This window comes from Oncorhynchus tshawytscha, linkage group LG18 (genome assembly GCF_018296145.1).
Source record: "Oncorhynchus tshawytscha isolate Ot180627B linkage group LG18, Otsh_v2.0, whole genome shotgun sequence".
In the NCBI taxonomy this organism is placed as follows: domain Eukaryota; kingdom Metazoa; phylum Chordata; class Actinopteri; order Salmoniformes; family Salmonidae; genus Oncorhynchus; species Oncorhynchus tshawytscha.
Window position 1 is genome coordinate 27042261 of NC_056446.1, and position 12875 is coordinate 27055135.

Below are 12875 nucleotides of genomic sequence, written 5' to 3' on the forward strand. Positions count from 1 at the left end.
GCAGCTGATAACATACACACACACACAGGTGTTAAAAGCAGGGCAGCTGATAACATACACACACACAGGTGTTAAAAGCAGGGCAGCTGATAACACACACACACACACACACAGGTGTTAAAAGCAGGGCAGCTGATAACATACACACACACACACACACACACACAGGTGTTAAAAGCAGGGCAGCTGATAACATACACACACACACAGGTGTTAAAAGCAGGGCAGCTGATAACACACACACACACAGGTGTTAAAAGCAGGGCAGCTGATAACATACACACACACACACAGGTGTTAAAAGCAGGGCAGCTGATAACACACACACACACACACAGGTGTTAAAAGCAGGGCAGCTGATAACACACACACACACAGGTGTTAAAAGCAGGGCAGCTGATAGGTGTAAAAGCAGGGCACACACACACACACAGGTGTTAAAAGCAGGGCAGCTGATAACACACACACACACAGGTGTTAAAAGCAGGGCAGCTGATAACACACACACACAGGTGTTAAAAGCAGGGCAGCTGATAACATACACACACACACAGGTGTTAAAAGCAGGGCAGCTGATAACACACACACACACAGGTGTTAAAAGCAGGGCAGCTGATAACACACACACACACAGGTGTTAAAAGCAGGGCAGCTGATAACACACACACACACACACACAGGTGTTAAAAGCAGGGCAGCTGATAACATAACACACACACACACAGGTGTTAAAAGCAGGGCAGCTGATAACACACACACACACAGGTGTTAAAAGCAGGGCAGCTGATAACACACACACACACACACACACACACAGGTGTTAAAAGCAGGGCAGCTGATAACATACACACACACAGGTGTTAAAAGCAGGGCAGCTGATAACATACACACACACACACACAGGTGTTAAAAGCAGGGCAGCTGATAACACACACACACACACACACACACACAGGTGTTAAAAGCAGGGCAGCTGATAACACACACACACACACAGGTGTTAAAAGCAGGGCAGCTGATAACACACACACACACACACACACACAGGTGTTAAAAGCAGGGCAGCTGATAACATACACACACACACAGGTGTTAAAAGCAGGGCAGCTGATAACATACACACACACACACAGGTGTTAAAAGCAGGGCAGCTGATAACACACACACACACACACACAGGTGTTAAAAGCAGGGCAGCTGATAACACACACACACACACACACACAGGTGTTAAAAGCAGGGCAGCTGATAACATACATTGATGTCTATGTAAAGCTTTCTGGGATTTTCTCAGATGCAGTGTAAAGGGGTTGACTATTTCTAGCACCTTTCACCAGGTCTTAGAGCTTTACGCTGTATAGCGGTAACTCCCCTCACCCCTGGGTGTGTACTACTCACATTCATGACATTGAGAATAACAATTCAATTGTTGGTGCCAACATGGCTCATTTGAATTCATTGAGCACCTATTAGTAATTTTGTGGTAATAATGTAACAGATGTCATACAGACGTATATTCTGACCTGTATGTTTTTCTGTTTTTTTCAGGAGATGGAGAGGAAAGTCCAGAATTTCATTACATTCCTGTGAGACTCGGCGAGACAGTCAGGTTGACCCTGATTTAGACTCTGAACACACACACACACGCGAGAGGGACAGAGACCAGCCTTTGGGCCAAGTCCTTACACACAGAGCAAATACATAGCCCTGGTCTTAACGTAAACGACAGAACAAGGAAAAATAGAGGAGATTTCTATGGTGCTATAGTCTCAGGTACCCTGGTCGGACCCAGACCCAGTCTACAACCAAACGGACTCATGGACACGCGCACACAGGAATGATGAAAGGGGTGTCGCTGGTGCTATTCAGGTGCTATCCTAATCCATGGGGCTCTGGGGAGTAACTGACCAACAAAACAGATTGGGTGATGTCATATCTCAATACGGCCTACTTTTGAACTGAGCACACACACAGACTACATGTGTGCTTAGTTATACACACACACACACAGTAATCCCAGGCACAGATTGTCACCAGCAGTGTGTGTGCAGTTAGCTAGGAGGTTGAGGCAGTCTCCTGTTTCATTACCATTGCCGAGCCCATCTCTCAGTACTGTACTGAATCAGCATCATAGGCCAGTCATCTCATAGATACAACAGCTTACAGATCATACTGAGTCATTCAAACAGCCTGGTTTGATTAGCATCTGGCTCCAATCAATCCATAGATTTTTGATTGATATGGCTCTAATAACCACCCTTCTCGCCCATTAAATGTTTTGAACGTGACGATACAGTTAGTTCATGTTGCACTGGTGGCCCAGAATCATCCATTACATATGGATACAGAAAGATATGGCTGCGGTTAGAATCAATTGATTACAAAAACATGAAATCCCCCTTGATAATAAAACGTGTTACTGGAATGAATCAACAGAAACTAAGGAAGTGTTTGTTTTTTAGCTTTTCAGTCGTATCAAGCAGATTGACGTGCTGCTTGTGGTAGCTGAATCACATCTCTGTCTGGAACTGTCCGTTTTCTTCAACACAAGCTGTGCCCTGCTAGTTTTTATTTCCCATCCACTCCAAACTAACTGGAAGCGATTTTAATTGGACACTTGTAGTTTGCACTGCCTAGCATGTGCCTTATTTAACCCCCAATGAACTTTAATATTTCTGAAAGAATAGTTTTTATCAACTGCTCTGTTAAATGTAGTGCAGTACAGTGGGTTTGATGTAGGCATTTCCCCCTTACTAACCACAGATCTAGGATCAGTTCACCCAACTATAACCTTTTGTGGGGGATAATATCTGACCTAGGACCAGAGGTCACTTCTACAGTACCAAACTCAGGATAGTCCCAGTAGGAAAGCAGATCTGTCTTTTCCTGCCCAGATGGAAAGAGGACAGTAGGGTTTTTATTACTTTCATGTGGATGGAGGTAAAAAAAAATAGTGGTGCCAATTTTCCCCAATTAGGTGCGACTACGCCTGTTTGTTGCGCATTTTTTGGGACAGTTTCCAATTTTATACGATACGTTGGTAACAATGTTTGGGTTGTTATTGCATTGATTGTGAAGCTTCTGATGAACAAGGCCATTCTGTTGAGGTTAGAACAGCATTATATTGTTTAATTAATTTTGTTTTTGGATTGTCTACTCCTGAAGGTAGTGGGAAGGTTGTAATCCGCTATGGTCTATCCATGTTCATCTTGTGGTAAAGATATATGCATTTGCTTTTCTTCTTGGCTTTCCTTGGCCATGGATAAGTCCATGTTTTGACCAGTCAGCCGTTGGGTCAAACAGACAACCCTTTCTCATTCAAATCATTCTTAACACCAGGGTTCTAACTCAACTCAGGTCCTGGCGAACTACTAGGTGTACAGGCTTTTGTTCCAAATAAACCTGGATCACAATTGGGCTGTAACAAAATCTTAGTAGCTCTCTAAGATTGGAGAGTTGTAAAGCCCTGCTTTATGCTGGTCCAACCCCTGATGCTCCCCCCAACTCCCCCTCTGCCTTCTCTTGGATTGCTGGGTGAAGATTTAAAAGTTAATCATTTAAGAATATGCAAACTAGCATTTTGAGGCCTAAGCATTGGACTACTGCAGAGAGAAACAAAGCTACCTCAGCTTAATTTATTATAATGCTATGACAAACCGTTTACTGGGTGCAGTATTAGGCCACGTTCCAAACTATCGTCGCAACTCTCATACTGCTAAGGTACTGGATCATCAGCACAAGTTCTGTGACTGCTGCGGTAACACCAGTTTGTTTGGTTGTCTTTATTGCATTTGAGCCGAGACGAAACATACAGCATTTAAGTTCAAGCAAATGTCAAACTGTATATTTCGGTTCTGCAGACAGTCGTCCTAAGATTGCTTTCCTTTCAGATCGTACTACACTATTTTACAGGCTATTGCGATTCTTCTGTCCATCTAACCACAATCTCGACGTGTTTGCAGACTCATCTATCTTGTGGTGTTCCATTTTCTTTTTATTTATTAACAATTATTCAACAAGTTTGTCTTAATATCCATGAACTGTCTTTGTATATTTGAACATTTAACAAATTGGGAAGAGTTGTTACTCAATGTTTTGATCTTAGCGCCGAGGTAGACGGTTTGAGCATAAAGGAGGTTACAGGTGTCTCAGGTTTCTTCAGGCTACACTTATTCCATTGTGATGTTTAGTTTTTTCTTGTTTAGTGGTTATGGACTGTGGCATACTGGACGAGGCGAACGTTGACTCATCGGAATTTTTACTTCAAAAAAATACAATAGTGTGTTGCGGACTCAATTTGGCCACCAAGTAAAATAGTTTTTCAGCATTGGGGAATAAAATGTTATGTTCTTGTTTATACATTTTAGTCAAACCAATTTTTGTCTGGTATTAAACGATTTAGTCCAGTATGCGCACAATTCTCCATCAAAACTTAATTTTATCTGGGATTCATTTAGTTTTTTTTTCTTCTGTAGCATCACCATGTTTAATTTCTTCGAGGTTTTAGTGTATTGAACATCCTTTTCCCCATTTAAGTGTTACTTTAGTGTGTTATATTTTAAATGAAACCTTTACTGTATTTCTGAAATAAACTGCTGTGATAAACTTGAATAAAGGTGCAAATTGTGCAGTGCTTCCATTTCCGCAGTGAACATGCCTGTCAAACGACAATCATTTCGGCTTTGAAACTGATTCCTTAATTTGTACATTGATCTTAAGGTAACTAGTCTCGATTCAATCTGTATCGCTGAAATTTAGAGGCAAGTTACCCACAGTGGTAAACGCTGATATGTTGGCTCAATCGAAATGTACATGTAACACTCCAGATTGAATGGAGCCCTCGTAAGAAAAGCCTAGGGCTGGATTCAAACCCAATGTGAAACGAGCCCTTCGATGAATGCAAGTGATTTCCGGCATTAGGTTTTGATGATTGGATAGCAAGACACCATCAGCCACCATCAGCCGATAATTGTAAAGAACTGTTTTACTGAAGGTGTTGCTGGACAACTCCACACAAACAATGACTCAACCATATGTATTTTTTATTTTGGGTACAGACATACAATTTTTTTTTTTTGTCCAACCTAGCACTTTTCTAAAAACATTTATACAGAATCACCTTTTAAAATATACATATTTCCTCCCGGTATTTACAGAATGTCCCCCCCACCCAACACCGGGGCTCGTGGGTCGCAATGATATACAAATACATTGCCTTCAGAAAGTATTTACATCCCTTGACTTATTCCACATTGTTACGTAGTGGGATTAAAATGGATTTTGTTTAAGAAAATTCTCTATCGTAGAATTTATGAAAAACAACCATTCAAAAATCAAGTCAACCACTAATTGCACATTTTTACTCCAGAACACTTTACAAAATAAAAGCTGAAATGTCAACACTTCTACACGCAATACCATATGTGGAAAAGGTCAAGGGGTATAAATAGTTTGAAGGCACTGCGCGACAAATTTCCGATTTATCCGACATATGCAGCCTCCATGAACCTTGCCTTTCAATTTATGTAGCGCAGGTGAAACAGTTTGATCCTTGAGCCACAGGTGGTTATTGTGCTTTGGCTGCGTGGAGGAGAAATGCCCCGTTGGAGTGTCTGATGTCAAGATGCAGGGCCACCCTACCTTCAGTGCTGCCAGTTAAGTCATCTTTCTGGCCCAGAAAGTATCCAATGTGTCCTTATAAACCCGGGGGGACATCCAGAGAATAACAAGGCTGCTCTTTCTAAAACCCTGCATCTCTCCTGTCCTTACACATTTTACCTCCGTAACAGAAACCACTAAGTGACAACAAAGACTGGGATGGCTTTTAATATACTTGAGTCAGGAACACAAAGGGCCTTTCAAGTTCAATTGAAGGGAGAGAATTAAAAATCAAACCAAAGACTAGTTAGCAAGAAGCTGGGAACTACAAACCAAGGAGCACCCCTGTGCCTATATAATGAGGGGATATTTTGGCAATGAGAGCCTTTATCTACTTCCCCAGAGTCAGATGAGCTTGTGGATTCTGTGTCGTGTATGAAGGAAGTTGGAGGTGCTAACGCTAGTTATCAAACTGGACACAGAAACATGGTATCCACAAGTTCATCTGATTCTGGGGAAGTAGATAAAGAGCCTAAATGCCAAAATCCAGACAAATTCCTTTAAGCTATACTTTATAATACATACAGTAGCTTAGGCACCAGTTCCTAACATGGCAGAGTGGTTCAAGATAAGATGTCTGCATGGGGGGGTGGGGTGGGGGGGGTGTTCAGACAACAATGCTGGCATCAAGTCCTGGGGGTGTTGTAGTTGGATAGTCCGGTGCTGACTGGTTGACCCCCAAAAGCTGCACAGTGTCCTGTCCCAACCAGACTGGTAAGGGGTGAGTTTCCCAAAAGCTTCATAGCTAACGTGGCACTTTTTCTCTAAACAACCCAGGTCCACAGCAGAGAGAAGAAACAATAATTGTCAAATCTGTTTCACTAAATGAACTTTGCTGTGGTCTGGGTAGAGAGAGACAAACTGCCACATTGGCTAGCTTTCTGGAAACTCATTCATCCCCCTGAGACAAATGGTCTCAGCCACTCTGGATGTACTTCTTGATGACGACACAGCCATGTCTGAAGAGAGGGCAGGGCAGTGACTGGAGGAGCGTCCAGTTGTTCGTGTGGGGGTCAAAGGTCTCCATGTTCCCCAGGGCAGGACCCTCGCTGCTCACAATGCCCCCCGTCGCATAGATCTTACCATCCAGGATCACTGCACTGCAGAGAGAGAAACAAAAAAATATAGATCAAAGTTGTTCATTTTAATTACGTTATTCATGATCAAAACATGTCCAGGAATAAATCCATTGAGATGTGTCTATGACAACATATACATTAAAGATGGAATCCGTAGCGGTGAAACTGCCACGTCAGTTTGCAACATAAAGACGTTACCTCAAACAACGAACATTGTTTAATTCCCCGCAGCATCATTCACACGTGATAGAACAGCAGTATATAGCCACCATGAAGATCTTTTAGCAGGATGCTCTCTGCCCCGTTTCAAAAACACATGTGCCTGGGGCTGACCAGCGGCGCCATCTCAGCTTTAAGCGAAAACATTTTATTTCTTGTTATGGTGTTCCTTGTCCATGTTAGGTAATTAACAGTAAATGACATTTCCCTAGACGGTGTTCAGACAGCAAGGTTTGGCCTAACATGGCGGAAATATTCATTAAACATCAGAGATGGAGAAAGGCAGACAATGAGAGTCAACCCGTTGCTGTGAAGGAAAATTACTGACATTCTCTCAACATGACATCGCTTTCCAAGAGATAATAATGAACTTTGCAGAGGGAGAAAAAGGCATGAAAAAATTATTTTCAAATGGGCTCATTTGATGTGAGGAACAGAAACAGAGGACTGTGTGTAGGGAGGAAGGATTAAAACTTTGCATGTAAGCTGATTACAGTTTTGTAATCTCACTGGGGGCTGGCGCGATCTCTATTTACATTAAGGTACACACACACACACAATCACTGAAGGGACCCATGAGATTATTACATAAAGAGTCAATCCAGTCAGAAGGAAAAAGGAAAGCTGATCCAGATGGGACACAGTGCTGGCTAAAGCCTAACTGGGCTGTTAAAGATAAACAAGGAGAATTCAGCCAGGGACTCAACCACAAGGACAGGGAAAAGGAAAAATGAAGTGCCCGCATTAGTTTATAATGACTGCTGGTGCATGGGGCTGGCTGAGTTTGAGTGTAGTGTATGTGCATCGGTCTGTGTGATCACTAAACTAGCATCAGTCTTATTCAATAAGCTGAAAGCAGCTGCTGTTGTGTGGGGGAATATTTGATCAAGAATTCTGACATTGTGATGTTGTACATTTACCAGGTAGACTTAGATATGTCTGGAAGTGCTCCCTAAATGTATTTAGGAGTCTCTGTCTCAGGTGGGTCCTATACACTAGGCCAGAGTTGGGGACTTGAGACTGGGACTAGAATCTCACTTCAGTCACAAAATCCAGACTCCTGGTAGACTGACATCAACCAACTCAAGTGTTCCTGCAGGATTCCTGTGGATCCGGTGACATTTCTAATTCAACATGTATAGTGGTGTTCATGTTAATCCCTTACCTGCAGAACTGTCGTGAGTGGTTCATATTAGGTCCGGCTTTGATGTTACCCTTGTCCGGGTCATAGATTGTGGTGGCCCGGGCGTACGCTCCTCCCAGAATAAACATGTGTCCGTTCAGAGTGACTGCCGGGGCATACTTATTATCTGTACAACAAACACAGAGATACACAAGATTAACAGATAGGGAGGTAGAACATTTAGAATGGGGTGAAGGAGAGAAAGATCTTTAAAAGCCAGAGATGGATAGACGTTGAAAACTAGACAAAAACAGATGTTTGAATTGTATTTTCCTCCGGCAGAACATCCCAGGCTAGAACGGCAAGATTCTGTTTTACATTTATTCTTCAGTCTACAGCTGCAAAATCACATGGACATTCCTCATATCACTTCCCTGAGTACCAGGCTCAAGACAAAAAAAAGATGGTTTTGGGAAATGTACATTTTACAGTGAACGGATAACAGAGTTCATTAATCGACCCCGCCCACACATGCTCGGTCAAGACCAATCAATGTACAACACATCGACAGACCAATCATCTTTCAAATTACAGCTGGCCAATTTATGACATCATGAATAATGCAGATATCCCTGTGTAGCATTTTGTTTTTCACTTTCATCCACCACACACACGCGCGCCACATCCCCTTCAGTGACTAAAGACAGATGGGTTTAATTAAAATCCCATCTCGCCAGGCGTAAGTGACAACAGTCATTCAGCTCTCTCTCTGTGACACTCAGAAACCAGGGCCCTGTCACTATCTGTAACACAACCAGATTTCAGCTGGCGGGTGGGCGTGGCTTTCTTTTGTGTGTGTGTGTGTGTCAGAGACAGAGGGATTGTATCAAGTGTCTCCAGAGACAAAATACAAAGTTCCTCCCTGGGGACTGTTCTACTGTTCTGCTTTAACAACAGATACCCTGTTTCCCTTCACTGCCTCAGATGAGCTTCTCACCTTCTCATACGAAGGTCTTGGAGCACTATTTAAAGTGCCTTATATTCCCAGTGTACTCCTATATACACTAGAGGTCGGCCGATTAATTAGGGCCGATTTCAAGTTTTCATAAATCGGTAATCGGTATTTTTGGACACCGATTTGCCGATTTTATTTATTTATATATATTTTTACACCTTTATTTAACTAGGCAAGTCAGTTAAGAACACATTCTTATTTTCAATGACGGCCTAGGAACAGTGGGTTAACTGCCTTGTTCAGGGGCAGAACGACATTTTTACCTTGTTAGCTCAGGGATTCGTTTTTGCAACCTTCCGGTTACGAGTCCAACGCGCTAACCACCCACCTTACATTGCACTCCACGAGGAGCCTGCATGGCAGGCTGACTACCTGTTACACGAGGACAGCAAGAAGCCAAGGTAAGTTGCTAGCTAGCATTAAACTGATCTGATAAAAATATATATCTTAACATAACCACTAGTTAACTACACATGGTTGATGATATTACTAGTTTATCTAGCTTGTCCTGCTTTGCATATAATCGATGCGGTGGCTGTTCATTTCTCATTGAATCACAGCCTACTTCGACAAACGGGCGATGACTTAACAAGCGCATTTGTGTAAAAAGCACTGTCGTTGCACCAATGTACCTAATCATAAACATCAATGCCTTTCTTTAAAATCAATACACAAGTATATTTTTACACCTGCATATTTAGTTAATATTACCTGCTAACATTAATTTCTTATAACTATGGCAATTGTGTCACTTCTCTTGCGTTCCGTGCAAGCAGTCAGGGTATATGCAGCAGATTGGGCCGCCTGGCTCGTTGCGAACTGTGTGAAGTCCATTTATTCCTAACAAAAGGCTGTAATTAATTTGCCAGAATTGTACATAATTATGACATAACATTAAAAGTTGTACAATGTAACATCAATATTTATACTTAGGGATGCCACCCGTTAGATAAAATACGGAACGGTTCCATATTTCACTGAAAGAATAAACGTTTTGTTTTCGAAATGATAGTTTCCGGATTCGACCATATTAATGACCAAAGGTTTGTATTTCTGTGTGTTATTATGTTATAATTAAGTCTATGATTTGATAGAGCAGTCTGACTGAGCGATGGTAGGCACCAGCAGGCTCGTAAGCATTCATTCAAGCAGCTATTTGCTGTGCTTCAAGCATTGCCCGGTTTATGACTTCAAGCCTATCAACTCCTGAGATTAGGCTGGTGTAACCGATGTGAAATGGCTAGCTAGTTAGCAGGGTGCGCGCTAATAGCGTTTCAATCGGTGACATCACTCACTCTGAGACTTGGAGTAGTTGTTCCCTTTGCTCTGCATGGGTAATGCTGCTTCGAGGGTGGCTGATGTCGATGTGTTCCTGGTTCGAGCGAGGAGAGGGACGGAAGCTATACTGTTACACTGGCAATACTAAAGTGCCTATAAGAACATCCAAAGGTATATGAAATACAAATGGTATAGAGAGAAATAGTCCTATAATAACTATAACCTAAAACTTTTTACCTGGGAATATTGAAGACTCGTGTTAACTTCATGGTGACAGGGGGCAGTTTATTCACGTCCGGATGAAATGCATGCCCAAATTCAACTGCCTGCTACTCATCCCCAGAAGATAAGATATGCATATTATTAGTAGATTTGGATAGAAAGCACTGAAGTTTCTAGAACTGTTTGAATCATGTCTGAGTATAACAGAACTTATTTAGCAAGTGAAACCCCCCATTGAAAAGAGGTCACCTTCTTGCAGTTCCTATCACTTCCACTGGATGTCAACAGTCTTTAGAAATTGGTTGAGATTATTCCTTTGTGTAATGAAGAAGTATGGCCATCTTGAACAAGGATCACTTGAAGTGTACTATTAGATAGAGGCGCATGACCTGAAAGCATGCTTCAGTTTGTTTTCTTCCTGTATTGAACACAGATCACCCCGCCTTCAATTTGATCGATTATTTACTTTTTAAAAAATACCTAAAGTTGTATTACAAAAGTAGTTTGAAATGTTTTGGCAAAGTTTGCAGGTAACTTTTGAGATATTCTGTAGTCATGTTGCGCAAGTTGGAACTGGTGTTTTTCTGGATCAAACGTGCCAAATAAATGGACATTTTGGATATATATAGACGGAATTAATCGAACAAAAACCATTTGTGATGTTTATGGGACATATTGGAGTGCCAATAGGTAAGGTAAGGCATGAATTATATTTATTTCTGCGTTTTGTGTCGCGCCTGCAGGGTTGAAATATGGTTTCTCTCTTTGTTTATGGAGGTGCTATCCTCAGATAATAGCATCGTTTGCTTTCGCTGAAATCTGACATGTTGGCTGGATTCACAACAAGTGTAGCTTTAATTTGCTGTCTTGCATGTGTGATTTAATGAAAGTTTGATTTTTATAGTAATTTATTTGAATTTGGCGCTCTGCATTTTCCCTGGCTTATGGCTAGGTGAGACGCTAGCGTCCCACATATCCCAGAGAGGTTCAAAGGAACCACCAGCTTTCATATGTTCTGAGCAAGGAACTTAAACGTTATCTTTTTTACATGTCACATATTGCACTTTCTCCTCCAACACTTTTTGTTTTTACATTATTTAAACCAAATTGAACATGATTCATAATTTATTTGAGGCTAAATTGATTTTATTGATGTATTATATTAAGTTAAAATAAGTGTTCATTCAGTATTGTTGTAATTGTCATTATTACAAATACATTTTTTTTTTTATTTTTTTTTTTTTTTAAATAGGCCGATTAATCAGTATTGGCTTTTTTGGTCTTCCAATAATTGGTTTCGGCGTTACAAATCCTGAATCGGTCGACCACTAATATACACTGCCTTATATTCCCAGTGTACTCCTATATAATGCCTTATATTCCCAGTGTACTCCTATATAATGCCTTATATTCCCAGTGTACTCCTATATAATGCCTCATATTCCCAGTGTACTCCTATATACTGCCTCATATTCCCAGTGTACTCCTATATACTGCCGTATATTCCCAGTGTACTCCTATATAATGCCTCATATTCCCAGTGTACTCCTATATAATGCCTCATATTCCCAGTGTACTCCTATATACTGCCTCATATTCCCAGTGTACTCCTATATACTGCCTCATATTCCCAGTGTACTCCTATATAATGCCTCATATTCCCAGTGTACTCCTATATAATGCCTTATATTAATTCAGAAGCCTCAAAAAGGCAGCCATCACTAGTAAGTAGTGAGTCGTACAAAGCAGAAAGAGCTCCCCTTTTCACTTCTTACACTTCCGTGTTTGTCATGTGACCACAGTGGAGTCAACGGTTGTGTTTTTCACATGTAGGAAGTGACCATCTTTGTAACATGAAACCAGTGGCTCATCTCTGGTCCCACTGTAAACATGGTTGTTTCCTGTCTTATTGTCTCGGTCCAACATCAGCTGGAGAGGGAGCAAGAGAAAACGACAAGTGGATTTTAACCAAGTCTGGAAGCAAGCTTTCCAATGTACCTACGGGCCAACTTCGGTTGGAAGTGCCGGTTGGTTTGTTTAGCTGGCCACGGGGAAGTGCCGGTTGGTTTGTTTAGCTGGCCACGGGGAAGTGCCGGTTGGTTTGTTTAGCTGGCCACGGGAAGTGCTGGTTGGTTTGTTTAGCTGGCCACGGGAAGTGCCGGTTGGTTTGTTTAGCTGGCCACGGGAAGTGCCGGTTGGTTTGTTTAGCTGGCCACGGGAAGTGCCGGTTGGTTTGTTAAGCTGGCCACGGGGAAGTGCCGGTTGGTTTGTTAAGCTGGTC

General features: G+C 41.8%; 2 protein-coding genes across 6 annotated transcripts in view; one reads left to right on the plus strand and one right to left on the minus strand.

The window, feature by feature from the left end:
* atad2b (ATPase family AAA domain containing 2B) overlaps positions 1–4639 on the plus strand; it is a 143916-nt gene extending 139277 nt beyond the window's left edge. For both annotated transcript variants that reach the window (XM_024378357.2, XM_042300884.1), the window contains exon 28: positions 1549–4639. In XM_024378357.2, coding sequence (XP_024234125.2) covers positions 1549–1590 — 42 coding nt within the window. In that variant the 3' untranslated portion in view covers positions 1591–4639. The remainder of the gene's footprint in view (positions 1–1548) is intronic.
* Positions 4640–5371: 732 nt separating this feature from the next.
* LOC112217382 (kelch-like protein 29) overlaps positions 5372–12875 on the minus strand; it is a 120553-nt gene continuing 113049 nt past the window's right edge. For all 4 annotated transcript variants that reach the window (XM_042300887.1, XM_042300888.1, XM_042300890.1 and 1 more), the window contains 2 exons: positions 8122–8266; positions 5372–6758 (listed from right to left, as the gene is read on the minus strand). In XM_042300887.1, coding sequence (XP_042156821.1) covers positions 6575–6758; positions 8122–8266 — 329 coding nt within the window. In that variant the 3' untranslated portion in view covers positions 5372–6574. The remainder of the gene's footprint in view (positions 6759–8121; positions 8267–12875) is intronic.